Source organism: Neophocaena asiaeorientalis, unplaced genomic scaffold (assembly GCF_003031525.2).
Source record: "Neophocaena asiaeorientalis asiaeorientalis breed wild unplaced genomic scaffold, Neophocaena_asiaeorientalis_V1.1 scaffold108, whole genome shotgun sequence".
Classification (NCBI taxonomy): Eukaryota; Metazoa; Chordata; class Mammalia; order Artiodactyla; family Phocoenidae; genus Neophocaena; species Neophocaena asiaeorientalis.
The window spans coordinates 5,343,797-5,363,897 of record NW_020173770.1 but is presented as its reverse complement, the minus strand read 5'-3'; the positions used below and the strand labels follow the sequence as shown (position 1 = coordinate 5,363,897).

The window sequence follows — 20,101 nt, the reverse complement described above, 5'->3', positions numbered from 1 at the left end:
GATCGTACAGTAAGAAGACAGGCTTTAAAGACCTTCTGAGGACAAGAAAGGACTGATCGTCCACACTGTCTGTTTCACCCATTCCAGAGTGCGAACAGGAAGGGAGGGCCCTCTTGTTTCCCAGGAGTGGGGAAACAAGCTGATGGGTGTTCCAGCCCCTCTGATGGCCACGCAAGAAGGACGCGAAGTGTGGAGACGGCGGCGAGCAGGTGCACAGCGATGTCCAGAACATGCTCCTCCGGCTACTGCACAGCCCCACTGCTGGTACCCAGGAGGCTATTCCCTGGACCTGGAAGGGGAGCCCGCATTTCAAAAGGGCCACCCGAGGCCTCTCTGGAGACGGAGGGCGCGCCTGAGCTCTAGAGCAAGGGAGTTCATCAATGTTCTGGATGCTCAGCAAATAACGGTTTGGTGAGCTGAGTATAAGTCAGTCAGGACAGGAGGCTCACTCCACGCCCGTCATTTGTAAGGTTCTGGAAAAGGGATCAGAGGGTGGGAAGCTGGCAGCAAAGCGCATCTTGGAGTTCTGGCATCACGGTTACCCCAAACACTTGTGATTAGGTTGAGCTATGTGGGACAGCCTCTGAATTCCCGTGGGGCACCATTTGCGGGCCTCCAGCTCTGCAAAGCCAGGTCACTTTGCTGTCCTCAGACCTACTCTGACAAAGGAGGCTTGGCCTGGAGGCGCTGGAACCCTGTGAGGCGTTCGTTAGGCCTGGAGCAGACCTCTTTCCTCCAAGTTGCAAATGACCAAAATGAAACACACCCTGAGCAAAGCAGACGAGGCAGGCAGCTCACACTGCCTTGGGAGGCGTGATCCCAAAGGGCACAGAGACAGGTGTCGCCCACCTGGGGGAGAGCGTGACCCTCCCCGGTGGGCGTGAGAGCCAGAGCAACAGCTGCAAAACAAAACCCAGACACTGACAAACGCCCACACCCGGCCATGGACTAAAGTCACCACACCCCAAACCCCAAAGTGGAAACACAGCAGCTTTAACAGGCTGCTTTTAAAAATGTGGGGAGTTTAAAAAAATCCACCAACCGAGGTGAGAGCCCATCAGCAAGTCAACAAGTGCAAAGAGTAGCTTAAATCTGCATTTCACAGATGAGGAACGATGGAGAAATAATACAACATGGAACCTGGCTCTCATCTGCAGAAAGCTGAGGGCCGGGTGTGGGTGCTCGATGGGCCCAGTCCCGAGGCGACAGCGGGAACCCCAGGGGAGGGGCCGCTCTCCAAATTTATCTTAAAACCAGGGCCTGATCTTTATCCCTCACGAACAATGTCTACGAAGTTTCAACTTGGCCATTCCCCCTGCCTTTTCCGATCCTTTACCTGAGCACGACGTGGCTTCATTATATCCATTTATACTACAGAGTTTTAAGTCATGTCTGGTTGACTACTATATATTTACATAGCTAATGTAATTATCACTGATCACGTGATTACTGGAAATGTACATAATTGCCTCATCCAAACATATAATTATAATGTATAGCAACATCATGAATCCCGTTTTTAAGATCTACATTTTGGGGCTATTTAAAGACATTTATTAGAAATAATTGTGGACTGCCTATAGATGGTCTTGACGCTGTTTCGTGGTAAGGTGCTCCGAGTGCTTTAAAAAACAAAACAAGTAGTGATTCTATAATGCATTTTTTTTAAGACAGGTGAAACAAAAAGCACACAAATAAAAGACAAAATGATCCTGGCCTGAGTCTATAGATTATGCTCTTCCCGTGGGGAAGTACAGGTCAGTCCTGCCCTGTGGGCTCTGATGGGTGTGAGCCAGGCAATGAGATCCGCCCCCCACCCCGGTCCTCCCTGCAGGGAGCACACAGCTGGCCTGGACACCCTCACCACTTCCACCACCTCGACGACCTAGAAGCTCTTAGACAACATCTTTGCTTCTTGAATATTCTGGGACCGTGAATGAACTTTCTCGGGGGAACGGTCCACTGAGACGTACTTTCACAACGGCGAGCTCATCCCACTAAGAAGAGCACAGTGACACTGGGGAAAAAGTCTTCTTCCACCTCACCCCTGCAGCATTTTCTGACTTTTCTCGTCCTCTTGGGGACAAAGATTCCCAGGCTTTATAACTACGTGTTTAATAGACACCGGTTTATTAGACAATTTAATAGACAATAGAGGCTGGCCTCTATTTCTCCCACATCCATCCAACCAACCCGCCCATCTTCCTCACCGCCTTTTATTCTCTGTTCTCATAAGAACATCCCAAAGGTAAGGAATGTTCAATTCGACTGTTTATTTGAAAGGAGGTTCATATCATTTCTTTTTTTCCTGCAGAGGAAAGAAGTCCTCTCCTGAATTATGTGATGAAGGGGACTGATCACAGCTCAGCTGATATAATCCTCAGGACCATTTTTCCACACATATAAGACATTCAAGCAAAATGAAGATGAAATACCTACTTTTTTTTCCAAATTACGTTTTCAAAAGCAACAGGAAAGAATGGTGTTTAGTGATTTATTGTACCGTAACACACAATAAGATGTTGTAACAAAAAGTCATCAGCAAGCCCACTGTGGTATATTACCGTTCTACAAACCTAGGCGCCAGAAAATGCTTTTCTGGGTTACTTTCGCAGTGATGAGGGATAGCAAGCCCTCTTCTCTGGCCAACAAATACTTGGGGCTAATCAAACCAGCTCTGCCATGATGCAGTTACGTATTAAAACTCTCTGACTGGTGCAATTCATAAATGCAATATTTCAATTATGCCAGCAAACTAAACACAGGGGAAAACCAAGACCTACATTGTACAACAAAGAGAAGAGACTGCAATTTGGTCTGACCAGTCTATCAGCAGACTCTGCTCCACAAAACCGTCACACAACAGCACTCTAGGATTATTTGATATCAGACATCAGGAAAGAGCACAGAACAAATTACAAATATCAAAACAGAAGGATTGCTTTAAGAAAACAATCTGGCTTTTAAGTCAGCTTGAAAGACCATTATTCTAACGGAGTTGGATGGAGTCCCGAAGACTTTGGGTGGCGAGAAGCGAAGCTATCCTCTATACTTTGCTTAATCTCGAGCAGAAACATCCCCTTAGAGGCGCAAAGGTGCAGATAGATTCTGGGCACATGAAGACTGATGGACCGGGTCACAAGGGGACTGCAGTTCAGAAGGAAGAGACCCCAAGGGCTGCTGTGAAAGGTTTCAGGGAGGAAGGGACTGGGCCTTGGGAGGCAGGTAGGGATTCTGGAAGCAGTACTGGCACAGGGGTGATGCTCAGATCCCACCAGACTGGCTCAGCTGGAGAAAAAAGGTTCATCCAAGGGGTGGGGGTGGGGGGTAGACCCTGGAGGGCATCAGAAGCCTTGTCTGGCTTGGGACCCAAAGCCAGGGATTTGCATTGGGGTTGGCAGCAGGCGGGAGGGAAGAATTTGAAGGAATGTGTGTTTCCACAGACCCAAGAGTATGAAGAAAAATCTCCTACAAGCCTGGAGCAGAGCAGGGCAGCTTCATGGCTTTAATCGTAAAACAAAAAACAGAGAGAGAGACAGAGAGAGACAGAGAGAGACAGAGAGAGAGAGAGAGAGAGAGAGAGAGAGAGAGAGAGAGAGGGAGAGAGGGGGGGGGGGGGAGTGGCTTTAATCGTAAAACAAAAAACAGAGAGAGAGACAGAGAGAGACAGAGAGAGACAGAGAGAGAGAGAGAGAGAGAGAGAGAGAGAGAGAGAGAGAGGAAGAGAGGTGGGGGGGTGGATACAGGAAGTCCCTGGGGTGTGGGCGGCGGGAAGGAGAGAATTGTTTGCTGAGCCTGCTGGACTTCCAAGGAGAACATTCAAGAACAGTTAGTTCAGGTTTACAGAACAGAGACTGCTGAGCATCCAAAGTCAGGGACAGAGGTGTGTGAGGCTTTCAGGAGGAAGAAATAACGGAATCCACGTGCTGATTCAAGGGCAAAAGCCCAAATACAGAATAGCAGACTGCCTGGGCGCAAATCACCAACTGCTCTGTACCTCGCTGGTAGCACCTGGGAAACGGATGTCCTGACCACCTGTCCTGACCATTAACGGCACTAAACCAGCTTATAAATACAAGGAGCACCAATGAAGCATCTTGGAACAGCTGTTATACTTCATGGGACACCAAGTGACTGTTTGGGATCATGGATTGTAAATTACACTTGAGTAACTTTGGATTGTAAATTACACTTGAGTAACTTCATGTCATGCATGTATCTTGATAGTGGCTATTGAGAAATTAAAGATAAAACAAACCACTGCAACTGTCTCAGGAACACCGTTCATGGATAAAGGAGATGCTGGAATTTGTTATAAAAAATACGCTGGGGACTGGTAAACCATGCCTGGGAGAGAGGGTGCGAAAGAACCGCCAATGGTTTTGCTGTCACCGACCACCCTGGCCAAGGAGAGGAAAGGCCCCTGGTGCTTCAATCCCATTCTTGTCTCAGATGTGCTACCTCTAGATAAATACTGGGGTTGGGGTTGGGGGTGGGGGGTAGAATTGGCCCCATAGACATTCCTGATACTAACCTTGGAAAGTTGATCCACTAGGGCTTTCTGGACTGGGGACTCAGTACCAAAAATGAAGCACCTTTCCAGAGGAGGGCAGAAGTACAATTTAAAAACCCCCAAACAATCAGGGGAACCCAGATTGTGGGACATTGTACAAACCTATTGGCTTGGGCTCTTCAATGATGTCAATGCTTCTGGAAGTCAAAAGGACCAGGGAATTATTTTAGACTAAGGAGACCAAAGAGACATGACAACTAAATGCCACCTATGTCCCTTGATAGGTTTCTGCACACAGGCAAACAAACCAGCTAAAACAGACGTGTGGGGGAGATGTGCATGTACCATCTATGTTAGATAATGCTGTGATGAGGTCCAGTTTCCTGGGGGTGATGATGGTGGTGTGTTTATGCAGGAAAGGAGCCTCTAATACATGCCATAGGTACTTAGGGATAAACTGCTGCACTACACATTTCTCTCAGATGGTTCTGGGAAAGTCCATCCATCCATCCTCCATCCATTCATACACACGTATCTCTATAAGAAGAAAGCAAGCGATAACAAATGTTATCAACTGGTAAATACAGCTGATGGGTATACCAGTGTCCATTGTACTATTCTATCAGTCTTTCTGTAGGTTTGAAAATTTTTTTAATATTTAAAAAAAAACAAAATCCTTGAATCTCAAACCCCTTACACTGCAGCAGAATCCCAGGGATGTATGTGGAGGGACAGTCAGTGCTCCTAAATTCTTTTAGGTCGGAGCTGTTGCAGGGCAGACAGTCACACAGTAGAACACGCCTTTAATGCCTCCACACCGCTAGCTTGAGCCACATCTACAAACAATTCCATATGGACGGCTCCTGGGAGATGCTTTCCTGGGCCTGAGTGAACTGGCCAACTGGTGTGCCAGCATTTATTCGGGGGTCGGGCTGCTGAGCCCACCCCGCCCAGCAGCTCCCCTCCTGAGAGAAACCCTGCAGTGAGGTCACGGGAAACCACGCCAAGCCAAACCCAGCCGACAGCACGGACACCAGCCGGCTAGGAGCACTTCACGCCAAGCCCAGGTCCACTGGCGCTGGATTTCTAACCACTCCCTAACGAGGAGAGGACGGTGCTCAATCCACATCTCAGAGTTTTGTCCCCGGGTTTCCACTAGATTTTAATCCTGTTTATTTTTCCTTTCATGAATAAAAAACGTTCAGACATTTTTCAAAGATACCAGGGATGTGAACAGATCATGAGGGGCTATGCTGGGCTTCTATGGAATATCTCAGAATTTGTGCTGGTAAATCTTTTAATTCAAAACAGATAAAGTCCAGAAACTTCGACAAGTTAAAAAAAAAAAAAAAAAAAAAAAAAGATGGTCCTAATATGCAGTGTCTTTCTTGTGCAAAATGATCTTGGGACAAAATGGACCTCAGGGCCTGCTTCCCCCAACTTCTGTTCTAGCCCCACCCCTGCCCTGGAAGCGGGCCTCAGCCTACTTGAAGGTCAGGCCTACTGACCACACCAAGGACACCACCAAGGACACTGGCAGAGCGTGTGGGACGGTGGGAAGTGCTGGGGGTGGGGTGTGGGTCGCAGCCTGTCTAGGAGACCAGCTGCAGGATTCCAGGGCGGGTCTACGCGTCTTTGGTGAAAAACCGCCAATCACGCTGGCTCTTACCTTCACAAATTCTGTCCAATCGCTGTCGCTTGACTTTGTGCTTATCCACAAGGGCCATTCTTTATCGAACTTTGCACCTCTCTGATTCAAAAGGCAAAGCGGTCCTCTAAGAACTTAGGGGCCCTCGCAGGAGTCTGCGGGCATTACGCCACTACGCGCCCTGAAACAAGGAGAAAAGAAGCCTTACTCTCTGGACACCCTGGGGGCAAGGATGACAGGTCATTCGGGCGTGGCTGCCACTTGCTACAAGGGGACCTGCCCTTGGGCGCTTGCTGTCCTCCTCAAATGCTGGAGATGGATTTGCTCCAAGTCCATGGGACAGTCTCCCGCCTCTGGGGGAAGCACATGAACACGCACAACTGTCTTTGGTTCCTGAACGTGGTAAATGGCAGCATCTGGATCTCTTGCTTTTGACTTCGGGGCTGTAAACACCAATTACTGACCAGCCTGCGTCATAATACTTTGTACTCGAATGCCAGAGACCAAGCTATAGCCAGTGGGGTTGGTCCTGTACTTCTGTGAACCGCAGAGGGGCGGAGTCACAGATCAACCCACACCACTTAGGAACACATCCCAGGGGCCTCTGGACCGAGATGCAGACACCCAGCTGCCACTACTCTCTCAAGGCCTTCTGCCAGGAGGTTCACAAAACCTTTCAAAACTGCCCTTTGGCCACCGCTCAGCACCACACAAGCCCCTTGCCCCACCGCCTGAGAACAGGGCAGGAAGGCATGCACCACCTAACCAAGGTTTGACCAGTGCCACCTTCCAGAGCCTTCCTTGCATCCAGAGGGAGCCACAGCTGGCATCGGCTGCCCCACACCCGTGGTGTCTCAGGCAGAGGAGGAAGGGTCTCCCATTGGGGCTGCGGTATTTGGGCCTCTCTAGAGGGAAATCCACATGCCACGCCGCCTGAGGAATGGGGAGCCCAATTCGCAGAGAAAGTTGGGGCTGCGCGTTTGGGAGACCCTGACCTTCATTTCCTGCTCAGCCAATGTACCAGTTGAGGCCACAAATCATCACCTGTAACCCCCAAAAGTCCCACAGCTTTTGACTCATTACTGCAGTTATTCTGACAACAACTACTACCACACACACACACACACACACACACACACACACACACACACACACACAGTTGTCCTCAGTTACCCAGCAAATGAGGAGGAGGTTAGGAGACAAACGAGAGGCTCCAGGGTTAATAATGAGGATTATTATGTATGATCATCAGTTACGCAAAACGCTGGGAGTTACTTTCTCAAAGGTCGGAATGCAGGTCTCACTATGAAAAGGCAGGCGACTTCCCGGAAGTTAAAGACTAATTTCTCAGCAATGAGGCTGAAAAGATTTATGGCAATAATTATGTGATTTTTAAAAAAAGAGCTAGGGAAAAAGAAAAAGCACAATTTCTACTCACAGAAATAATTAATGCGACATCCAAGAGACACCAAACCCTTTCCAAACCTGGGACGTTCCCCACACCTGGAATGACCCTCTTAGACAAGCGAGGAGATGAAGCCGTCCTGAAGCAAGCCAGAGCGGCACCGGGTTGATGGGGCAGGCAGATTTCTAAAATTCTGGTTTCACTTTTGCTGGGCTGTATGAAAGGTAATCATGCAAAGGGGGGAAGGTGGTTTCTCACTGGTCAACTTGAGACAGACAGACAGAGGAGCAGGACCTCTGATCCAAGGGTTTCTGTCCAAGAGAGACCCTCAGAGGCTGGCTGGCAAATTTGATTTGCTCGGGTCCCGGGCTCTGATCGGCGGACGGCCCCTCCTTGGCTCTGGTGTGGAGACACACCCCGTGTTAGCCGCCACATCCAGGGTGAGAGAATTGATTAGTTAATATTTGTGAAGTGCCTTGGAGACAAGAAATGACAGCATTATCATCTGAGGGGAGACGGGCTTCACACCCTCCTCCTCCAGTTCCCCGAGTGAGGAGGCATAATCATTCTTTTTGCTTTCCTTTGAATTTTAATTTGTATAATTAGATGGCTTCCTGAAAAATTGATAAGTAGAATCTCGATTATGCAATCAAAGGAAAGATCAGGCATCAGCTTACACAAATTGTCTGCGTCCTTTTAAAAAAAAAAAAGGCAACTGACTTGTGTGGCTTTGGGGGGTGGGGTGGGGTCTCTCTGTGGCTGGCCCTTCCACGGGGTCCCCTCCAGCTGCGGCACCCACCCCTGTCTCAGACTGGACATGCTGACAGCATCCAGAGTCGTGAGGCCACCGGGCGAGTCTGGTCTGGACTTTACAGCAGTGACCACGGACTAATTCACGTAGTCTCAAACCCCTCCCCTCAATCGATCCCTCCCCCCTCCAATATTTCTTTTTAAGCAAGAATGTATGACATTCTTGCTTAAAAAGAAAGCAAGAATGTGTCAATGTATGTGACGTTTTCCTCCTTGGTCCTCTGAAGGAGCGAGCTATTTACCAGGACTTAATTAACATGACCCTCTTCCTAAGGACAGGGACAGGCCCTCCTCAGAGCCGAGCTGTGAGCAGCGTCCCTAGCTGGTGTCCACGCCGAGAATGCCAGCACCCTGCTATCCACGCTGGCCCTGGGAGCCCTCGGCGGGGCCCCCCAACGGAAGCCCACCTCTGCCTTTACTTTACACCAGTCTCCACTCATAAATCACGAACTTTTTGCCACTGCAGTTATCACTACTATCATCCACTGACACTATCTGGTCAATGTTCAACCACAAATAGATAAAGGTCCACATAGGGAAGAAAGACCAGAGGGGGACGTATTACACGGTCTCACTTTGACTGAAATTGTAAACCTCCACACCGTATTTGTGGGTGCCAAGAGAGTTCTAGAACCTGCTTGCAGAACGACTGTGCCTTGGCAGGCTCCATGTCTGTACGATGCAGACGACGTTGCTTTACGTTCCAAAGCGGCTGTGAGGCTCAGGTCAGAACACGCAGGAGAACATCTGGTGCCCAACAGCAGGCCTCTAAGCACCCCTCGTGCCTTCCTCCGGCGAGAGGCCCCCCTGGATGCGGGCGCCAGTCAGAGAGGAGCATCCCTCCTGCTGAGGCTGGAGGTAAACCTCGGGGGAAATTCAGGAAAGGTCAAAAGGCAATTTAGAAACTAACACACCATTGTAAAGCAATTATACCCCAATAAAGATGTTTAAAAAAAAAAAGGCAATTCAGGTCTTTTCACAAGTAGGAAGGGTGTACCGCTGACAAACCTGACAAGAAAAAAACACTACCTTCTCTCCCAAAAGACAGATACTAAAATCACAGGGCAAACCACAGAAAGGTCTACCTAAAGTTTTGTTAGCTTGAAATGAGGGGTGTGATCTAGGGCTGAAAGATCTGGTGTCAGGGAATTCAAGTTACTTCAGAAGGGGAAAGATGCTTGCATAAGAAAGCTACTTAGAGATTCTTGATTACTAGAAAGAAGATACAGGTATGGAAGATTTGTCCACTTGTGGGCTTCAAAAAGAAGCATGAGAGTTAAGAAAAGGGAGAACAAAAAGGAAGACTTCATTTTACAAACAAATGCAAAACATCCAAAGTGAGGTCGTGAAAAACAAAAGGCTACCCCTCATCAATCACGGTCTAAAATCTGGGCAGGTTATCTTTACTGAATGACCGTTAGCAGCCCTGCCTGCCAGGACCAAAGCACTACAGTACACAGAAACTCAGTCATCACTAATTTACATTCTTAACATCTCAGATAAGTTTTTAAGACCCCCTCAGTTTCTTTATTCTGGTTCCTAGTCTTTGTAAAGATTAGGCAGACGAAGGAATTTACACAAAGTAAATGATGTCTTCAATGGTGTCTTTCAAAATGAAAATTCCCCTGAAACCAGTTAAACGTGAGGAGAGCCTTCAGTTCTTTTAAGGAAATCTACTTAAACACTATGTCAATAGAGAAACCAAGTTTTATGATATGATAATAAATTCATATTATTGTAGTTAAGCCAGTATTGCCGAAGTTCTCCGAGTCAACCCCGGGAGTCTTTAGAATACGTTCCATTGTTAAACCTGCAAGTGGGGGTCAGGGGGAGATTTAAAGTCTGAGAGGTTGCCCCGTGACCCAAGGCAAGTAGAAGAAGCTCCTGCAGCCCCAGTAGCATTGGTGCATGAGGTATCCCAACTTTCCAAGCCTGGGATCCCTAAAGGAATGACATAACTCCTTGGGTCTCCTCTACCACGGCCTACAAGGCTCTCCTGATGTGGCAACAGGGCCATTTACCAACTTCTGAATGACCCAGCAGGGAGGCACCATCCAGGTTAAGGCAACACCAAGCACTTGTTGCCACAGGCAAGGACCCTGCAGGTGGGATGTCATCCAGCGGATCCACAGGGTTAGTGCGTTTTCATAGTGCCTTGAGAACGCTGGCCCACCAATGACCAAAAAACCCTCTTGATTCTTCATCTCGTCCCAAATAAAGCCACAGGGCTTCAGGCTACCTGAAAAGAACTTATTCCAGAATCTTCAGAAGCCAAACAAAGGTGAACAACAGATGACAAGCTGGGTAGAATCCTCTGAACAGATGGATGTGGGTTTTGTTTTGTCAACCATACCTGAAGGACCAATTAAAATCCAGATGGAACAAAAGAAACGTTCTACAGGGGGGAGGCATCAGTGGGAAAAACAGGGGCTTAGCCTTTGGTTAAATGGTTGACATAATACCCTAGTTAATAACAAAATAATTAAAACTACACTTTAAGGAAGAAAAGAAGCTTTGGGGGAAGATCTGTTATCTGAAATGAATTTACTGAAGTCAATTTTGTCAATGTCCCAAAACAACTACTGCTCCCTAATTATAGCTCAGTAGCTTTGGGGCATATTTAGGTTTTGGGGGGAGGAGGAGAAACATATGGTTCAGGCATCTAGTGGCATTAAAAAGGGCACAGGGACAGCTCCCCTCCCCCACCCCAGGGGTTACCAGCAAGACCCTTCAACACACACCGGAGCTTCACTCTGGTTCCTGGAGCCTCCCCCATTGGGCAAGGCGGCTCATATTTCCCCAGGGAATGCCCAGCAGCCCAACCCTAGGGTGACAAGGTCACACCCTGGTCACATGCCCTCCATGTGATCCATGGGCCCCACCCTCTGATCCCCTGGGGCTGATGCAACACCAATGTCCCAGTGAAAAGTGCAGATAGCTCAAGAGCTATTAGCACCAGGCCACCGCCCCTTCCAACAGCAGAGGTCAGGCAGGCTTCACGACTCAGATGGAATTTGAAAAGGGCAAGCCAGTGTTTACACTATGTTATGATGGACCCCGAAACCAAGCAATGACATTTCTATACTAGGACATATGAACATGCTTACCCAACTGGATTAATATACAGAAGATTAAAAATAATTATACACACACACACACACACACACACACACAAATATACAATTCAACAATTCAGGCCAGGTCAAAATCTGCCACCAATCTGAAGGAGACAGAGAAATGAAAAATGAAGACTCTGTAATCTATATTGAGCTTGTGACAGCCATGAAACACAGAAAGCAAGTCTTTTAGCAGGTGGAATCGCAGTGCTGGGGTGAGGCTGGAGGCTGCCTATGTGAAAACCACGCTTCCTGGGACGACCTCCTCAGCCAGCAAACAATTTCTGAGTGAATCCTTCTGCCCGGTTTAGATTTAGAAAATACATCTCCTGGTGTTAAATGCAAAACTCAAGAATTCTAAATATTTTCGCTTGCTAAAAGCTTTCATCAAGAACAGAGGGCTTGGGCAGAAACAATTCATGATTTTCCTAACGGGCTGTTTTATTTGTGTCATGCTTAAAATTAAGTGTTGGTGAAGAAAGTAAGATGCTTCTGTGGTAAGGATTTTCACACATTTTTAAAGCACCTGACTTACAAATATGCTTTAAAAATAAATATATTCGTTCTAACACTAAAGCGTTCTTTAAAAATAAAAGCAAAACAAAATGAAACAAAGAGGTAAAAGGCAAATAAGCAAACTCTCATCCCGATTAAGAGGTGTTACATGACCCCTTTATTTCCATTGTGCTGAGACTGAGGAATCCCAGAAACACGGATGAATTTCTCCTTTCCCAATTTTCTGACCCTTTCCTCCTCTGGCACTTTTGATCTGTAGCTAAGTCTGGTTGAACAGGGCGAAGGGATGAGTATCCTCAGTTTCTGTGCGGACAGAGGAAGTTCCATCCTGACCAGATGACTCATCCTTTTTTACATATTACATGCAAGAAATTATTATAACAAGTTTGTATCTGAGCAAGTAAAAGTGAACACCATACAGAGGAAGAATCCAGAACGTCGGAAAGTCTGGGAACGTCTCATAAAACGCCTGCAGAGGAGCGCTGGCCGTGGTGAGGATTTTGGGGTGGCCACTCTGTGCCCCAAAGGTCACCTGAAGGTGATGTCTGCAGGCTGTGAAACGCCTGTGCACCCACATCCATTTGCTGTGGTCCAGTGCAGAATAAGAGCTTGGATAACTGGTGGCCACTAGGGGCTTGGACCTGGGGGCCACCAAGGCAGGAGGAGCCACCAGGAGACAGCTAACTGGAGGTTATATGTTAAACTTGTGCTAAACTTTAAAACAGTCTATGGAATGGAGGTGGAGGTGCCAGGTGGGGAGTAAAGAAGATTTCACATTTTAAAGGCAACTTTGGATTATTTGGCTTATTCTAACATATATGAATTGCACTTGTATTTAAAGGAATTAGTTGGTTATCAAACAAATAGCAATGATGAGATCTTAAATGTTTAAAAACCTTGATGTGAGATTTTTAAAAATTAATTAATTAATTAATTTATTTTTGGCTGCATTGGGTCTTCATTGCTGCATGTGGCTTTCTCCAGTTGCGGGGAGCGGGAGCTACTCTTCGTTGCGGTGCGCAGGCTTCTCACTGCGGTGGCTTCTCTTGTTTTGGAGCACGGGCTCTAGGCGTGCGGGCTTCAGTAGTTGTGGCACACAGGCTTCAGTAGTTGCAGCACATGGGCTCAGTAGTTGTGGTTCACAGGCTTTAGAGCGCAGGCTCAGTAGTTGTGGCGCACGGGCTTAGCTGCTCCGCAGCATGTGGGATCTTGCTGGACCAGGGCTCGAACCCGTGTCCCCTGCATTGGCAGGCGGATTCTTAACCAATGCGCCACCAGGGAAACCCCTGAGATTTTTGAAGACGTCTGCCTCTTGATTTCTTGCTACTGGGTGGCCCTAAATCCTAGACTGGCTACTTGGAGTATCCCCTTTCCTTAGGGGACACAACTGCTTTGCTGTCCTTGTGAGATCCCAGCCCATGTGTCTCTTGACACTGTGCAGTCTGGAAACATTCAACAGCGTGAGCTCTGCAGTCTCGACTCACTCCCAAAGCCAGCTGGAAACCACCGGTGAGGGCCCACCTTCTGTTCAAGCCCTTCCCTGGAGCAGGTCCACCCAGCGGCGGCCTGGTGCCCAGCGATGGGGCCCTTTGGCCAGCAGAGGGCACTGCACACCCTGCACGGCCTTCCCGAGGCTGCAGAGACCTGAGCCGCTTTGCCAAGGCTCGCCTTGCTCATCTCAATCCCAACTTGGACTCTGCAAGAACCTGGAGAAAGTGAGACCAGATACCCCCAAAAGGAAAGGTCTGAGATGGCTTCAGGATGACACACTGCATGTCCCCTCAATCTCAGGATGCAAAAGGGACAGAAGAGACCTCCAATCTCCCTTAAAGCAACAGGTGTTTAGCCTTCAGCAACACGACCAGCCAAGGGAGGGGAACACGGCGGCTGCCCTCCTGCTGTCTATCTCCTAGGCTGGCAACTGAGGTTTGCCCTTTCAGAGCTGAAGTTCAGGCGCTGGCGAGGCGGGTCACGGAGAAGGGAGGCTCTCAGCCATGGGCTTGGGGTCCTGATCCAGGAAAGGCCAGGGCCACCTGAAGGATGATTTTCCATTATATCCATGCTTCCTGTGTAAAGATACATCAACGAGGAAGGAGCCACAGTGATGAAAGATGAAAACAACTTGGCAGAGATGTAACTTATAAAGAGAGCAAAGGCTTGAAGTGGGCCTGGGCAAAGGGCATCAGGGTTTCCATTACAAACCACAGCTCCCGGGGCACCACACACACCTGCTTAACTGGTGATTGCTCAGTTCTCCTCAACCCGGGATCCGTTTGTTGTGAAACGTGTATGACCTCAGGATACACAACCTTTTCAGTAGACATTAATTTGGAGAAGAAGGTGGAAAAAAACAGATTTTTCCAACCTTATTCAGGAACTGATTCTGGCCAGTGGCACCGGCTGGGAGGTGGGGCCTTGTCTCTGGGCTCCTGAACCTGACAGTCGCAACCTTTATGGATGCTGGCTTCTACCTGCCAGGCTGACCACCGCAGAGGGACAGCTGACCTGTCTAGTCTTTTCTGATCACCAAGTTCTAAGAAGCCGACACACTGATGCAGTAAAATCAGCTCTCTTCTCCACACCTGCAGGGCACCCAAATGGTTCAGGTTGGAGAAGGAAAGGAGGGGCTGGTGCAGTCCATCAGTGCTGAAGTAGGGGACACACACCCCATCCAACCCCCACGCCTCCACAGGACCAGCATCCTTTCTCACTACCATTTCAAAGCCAAGGGTGCCATAGCAACAGATGCCGCAGGACCACACGGCTTAGTCTTGACCTGACGCAGCAGGAGATACCTTTGGAAGGACCCCACACAGAGATCCTGGGGTGGGATTCTGCCTTCTCCAGGAAGCCTTCTGGATGAGCCTCTCTGCCCTTCTTGCTTTGCGGCTGACACCACAAGCCCCTCCCCATCTTGTTCCAAACCCCGTTAAGTGGGATTCGCTTTGACCTCCTGGGGGGAGGGTACTCTGTACAGCCCACTTCACGGTGGACAACCCAGTGAGGCACATGGGCTACCTGGTGGCCTAGGTGAGGCTAAGAGAGGCCAGCAGGTAAGGCCCAGGTCAGGCTGACAGGAGAGGGGGTTCAAACTTGTCCAGTAGAGATAAAGTTATCATCAATGCGAAGGACGGACTGCTGGGACTCTTTGTCTCTTTCCAGAAACCAAGTATCCGGAAAGATTATCTCAAACACAAGCAGAAGAGCTCACTCCAAACCTGACCATGTGCCCGAGGGAGTAGGGACCCAGCCTCCCGAGTTCAGTACCGGACAGGTCACACAGTCACCAGTCAAGAACCAAACCCAATAAAGGCTTCTGAGCAACCCTGCCCCGAACCTGCAGCCTAGCCTGAGGTGCGCAGGCCGGCTGGGAAGAGACAGCTTCCCAGGACCCGGGCACAACTCTCGTGCAGCTCAGCTCATCCGCGCCCATGTCCCAGGGCATCACTCCAGGGCATGGTAAGGGACAGGAGTGCTCCACGAGGGGGGGTGGGGTGGGCGGCCCATCCTTTATTTCAAGGAGGTGCCGCTGGCACAAAAGCAGACACGCAGGAAAGCCACCCCAGGCCTTGGGAACAGAGCCATAACTTTGTTTCATGACAACAGATATTCTGCGTCTGGGTCTTTACAAATATCCAAATTCCGTCGTAATGTTTCTGTACAAGGAAAGCCACTGGGCTGTAGCCATGGAGGCATTCAGAAGCCCACAGTTCTCACACAAGAGTTTTCTGGAAACGTGAGGCGGGAATCAGACATCCCAAGCTCCAGAAAGTCTTTTGATGGAAGAGCGGTTCTTCCCAAACCTTATCTTTTTAACCTGAGTCATAGAAAGGAAAATCTTAATTTTCTATGTAGCTATTTAACAATATGAAGTACAACCTGCGGCCATTCATCTCGCTTAACACGGTCTTAATGTGGAGGATGAGGAATATAACGGAACCCAGGGGGAGGCAGGCTTTGTTCGCATCCACGCCGGCCAACGAGGGGAGGGGGTGGCTGGAGGCCGGGCTGGGGGTTGGGGAGGAGAAGCGGGTGACACTCGTGCGTCACACGATTTCAGCTTTGCTGATCAAATTCGAGAAATAAAGAAGGGAGCCGCTAACTAGCTCCTTTTGTTTTTGTTAATTTCAGGGTATTCCTGAGGTTAAACAGTCCTCTTGAATTATTTCACCTGTTTTACTGTGGACCCCTGGCTGGCCTCCAAGGCTTTGGTGGGTAAATGATGCCATTTTTGCATTGATTGCAGCCCTGAATGTCCTGTGCTATGGCTAAAATCTCACTTGGTGCAGAGGGGTTGCTGGAACAGGGGAGAGGAGGCAGCAAAGCTCCCCGCGAGAATTTTCTAGATGTGACTCCTGTCATGATCAACCGGATTCTTCAACAACAGGGCAAACACTGGGATGGTTAGGGAGGATGGGGCACTTGTGAGTACCGTCGCCTGTACAGACAATTACAGCTGACTGTCATTTCACATGAAATCCTATTAAAGAACTCTTGACAAGGTGATGGGTATTTAAAAATCTGCTCTGAGCTGACTTACGGGGGCCATACCAGACCAAGAAGAGATATGGACCAAGAACAGACAGGGGAAGGAGGCTCCAGGGAGTCAGACGTCTGGACACTATGTTCATGTCCCCAGACCAGACAACGCATGGAAATGACACAAGATGACCTTCTGGGGAAAGGCAGGCTCCTGACTGCCCCCCTCCCTGCAGCACTGTGCCTCCTGCCTTAGGAGTCCAAGCTGCTCATCGGTGGGCTCAGGGTCAGTATACGGACCCCCAAAGGCCTAACACACATTTTCTACTAGCTGCCCACAGCCATACTGCCTTGTTATGGATTGAATTATGCCCCCCTCCACTGCCCATCATGTTGAAGTCCTAAGCCTCAGTACCTCAGTGACCTTATTGAGACACTCTTTATAGAGGTAATCAAGTTAAACTAAGGCCCTCATCCAATGTGAGTGGGGGTCCTTCTAAAAAGGGGAAATTTAGACAGAGATGTGGATAGAAGACTGCATGAAGGCACAGGGAGAAGACGGCCATCTACAAACCAAGAAGAGAAACCTGGAATAGAGCCTTCCCTCCCAGCTCTCAAAAGAAACCAAGCCTGACACCTTGGTCTCAAGATTTCTGCCCTCCAGAACTGTGTGACAGTATATTTCTGTGGTTTAAACCACCCAGTTGGTGGTGCTTTGTTATGAAGCCCTAGCAAACCACGTCACGCCTACTGACGATATTGGGGTGGCCGCTCCCAGAAACCCCTCTGGGATCTTGCACCAGTGATGCCTAGGGAAGCTCAGGACCACCTTGCAGGGAAGCCTGGTTGTGGAGAAGAGGCGGCCTCTGCGGGGTGTGATTTGTCATGGGTCCTGGCTTTATTACGGAGCGCCAACTCAAACCACACCCAGCCACGTGCCCCAAAACACAACAAATACGGACATGCCCATGGCTGTACCCCAGGAGCTGCTCTGCCAGGCACTTGGGCCTGGCTGCAGGGGGGAAGGAAGGGGCTACGGGCCCAACACCAACCCCCTTAACTCTTGAGGAGTGGCCTCCTGTGAGACAGAGAGACCTGTGTTTTCAAAGGAGAGACACAAAGAAAACTGTCCCAACCGTACTTTGCTTTAAACTGTGTTCTGTTCCCCAAACCCAAAGATTGTTCTGGACACACTGCCACTGTGTCCTCTGTTAGCCAAGGGTAGATGTCTCCATCCTGATGCCAGGGGTGGGAAGAAGGGTGGTCCCACACTGCCCTGTCCCTTCTCCTTAGTCAGGCAATGGCAGACCATGCTTCCAAGGAGGCGGGAATCTGCCCAGGAATCCGCACGGCCCCTCGGGATGCCAGCAAGAAGGTGACTAGGCTGTGCCTTGAACGCCAGGGTCTGAGGGATAACAGTCTAGCGTGAAGCTCCATTAGGGATCTGAATTCTATCCACAGTGACAAGATGTGTTTCTCCTTCAGAGTCAGAGATCCTGGACTCAGGCTGGACATGACTCTAATGGCCTCTGTTAAAACTGTGTTGGGGCAGCCTGTACCTCTCCACGCTTCCTAAGGTCCTGGGAAATTCTGAACAGAAGTCGTTTCTGGCTATATGAACACACACAACCCAGCATGCAATCGAGAGGATTCTCTGTCCGTGGGGCAGGGGCGCTGGCCAGGGATGCCCATCATGCCTAGGCAGCTCAGCAGCACGAGGAACTCAGGACCCAGCACAGGACACGATGCTGCACAGGACTCCCACGAAGGAGGCACGGACATGCCTCTGTGACCCATCCAGCTCCCGCAGGGGGGTACCCAGACCCAGAACCCCGGTGACATGTCAGTTCTGCACAGCACCCCACTGTTGGCATGGGGCACCCAGGTAACAGTGGGGAGGGGGTATGAGTTGTCAGGGGTCCATGGAGGATTTCAGAGCCACGACTGTTCCTAAGAGGCCTATGACTGGCCCCCTCTCTGCTTGGGGCAGATTCCATCCTTGCTATGGAAGCCAGGAAAAGAATCAACACACATGGCCCCCAGCAATCCCCACCTCCTTGTATCTGTGTCCTGTGTACTCTCCGTTTCTAACAAACAGACTTGATAATAACAACAGGCAGGTGGGGTGGGGGGGGCATTGCTGCGACACTGCCATCTTGGGCATCTCCCCCCACCCCGGGATCCAGCTGCCATCTTGTGGGCTGCTTCGTGGATGGACCCAAAGAACTGAGGAACCAAATCCCACCAACAACCAGCTACGTGGCCTCCTCCAGTTGTGCCCTCAGGGTAGGTGTCAACTCAGGCTGACAACCTGATGGCAATATGAGAGACCCACGGCACCGAGCTGAGCTGTGTTGGGTTCCTGACCCTAGGAAACTCTTGAGGTATGGTTTTGCTGTCCTAAGACTCTAAGTTTTGAGGTAGTTTGTCACACAGTAATAGACAACCCAGTCTAATAAATTTACCGTGGTCACAGATACGGTCAGTTCAACAGGAAAGACAAAAACGGTGATACATTTGTACTGCAATGGTGCCAAGTTTCTATTACCTACAGGACAGAGAATGCTAACAAAAAGCCATCTAAATGCTGTAAATCCTCAGCTGCCCATGCTAACACGAGGTGTGTCTGTGATGTACCCAGCTCTGCAAACACTGGGGCAAACTCCATTCTCCGCAGCTCAACCGTGCCCACTGGAGACCGGAAAGTCTGCCGTGATCTTCACTTACCCCAGATGCTTCAATAAATACCAGGGCTGCGCTCAGTGCGCACAGAGTTAACTAGGGCACCTTGGGGTCTCCACTCCAACTCATGCACACCCATAAATACGGGACATTAACAAGCTCTATCCAAGACAGGGCCCCACATTAAGAACGTAGCCTTCGTGTTCACTTCGGCAGCACATATACTAAAATTGGAATGATACAGAGAAGATTAGCATGGCCCCTGTGCGAGGATGACACACAAATTCGTGAAGCGTTCAATATATATATATATATTTTTTTTTTTCGGTATGCGAGCCTCTCACTGCTGTGGCCTCTCCCGTTGCGGAGCACAGGCTCCGGACGCGCAGGCTCAGCGGCCATGGCTCACGGGCCCAGCCGCTCCGTGGCATGTGGGATCTTCCCGGACCAGGGCACGAACCCACGTCCCCTGCATCGGCAGGCGGACTCTCAACCACTGCGCCACCAGGGAAGCCTGTGTTCCATATTTTTAAAAATAAAACTATTTCTCTGGATCAAGTCAAATAATAAAGAGAAAAAAAAGAAAAAAGAGGAATGCAGCCTTCAAGGCCACCCTCTGCATGGGAATGCACTGGATAAACAGGCCCTCTTGCTTTCTTGTTCTTAAAAGTCCTTGAACTGCAACTACTATTTAAGTTGAGCTATCCAAATCAGAGGAAAAAGGAGGCAGGTAACATGAAAGGCAGTCGGCAAAGAGGTTCAGAGTTTCCTGCCATGTGAAAGGGCAGAGGGGAGCTTAGATACCAGCAAGCCTGCCCGGAATCCAAGGGGCAGAAAAGGCATGGAGTGTAGCACAAGCGCGCACGCGGGCACAGACACACGTCCACATAGGCTCGTGTGGCCCGTGGTGGTTTCTTGGAACCATGGCATTT

At 49.4% G+C, this 20,101-nt stretch overlaps 1 protein-coding gene and 1 non-coding gene across 2 annotated transcripts in view; one reads left to right on the top strand and one right to left on the bottom strand.

Annotated features, from left to right (window-relative positions):
* Positions 1–20,101, bottom strand: part of CTBP2 (C-terminal binding protein 2) — a 114,969-nt gene that overhangs the window by 45,515 nt on the left and 49,353 nt on the right. Inside the window, exon 2 of the mRNA XM_024751534.1 lies at positions 6,183–6,342. Within this exon, the coding sequence (XP_024607302.1) occupies positions 6,183–6,240 (58 nt within the window). The 5' untranslated portion in view covers positions 6,241–6,342. The remainder of the gene's footprint in view (positions 1–6,182; positions 6,343–20,101) is intronic.
* On the top strand, positions 19,370–19,476 carry LOC112403887 (U6 spliceosomal RNA). Its single transcript, XR_003004000.1, has one exon. It is a non-coding gene; the product is annotated as a U6 spliceosomal RNA (small nuclear RNA).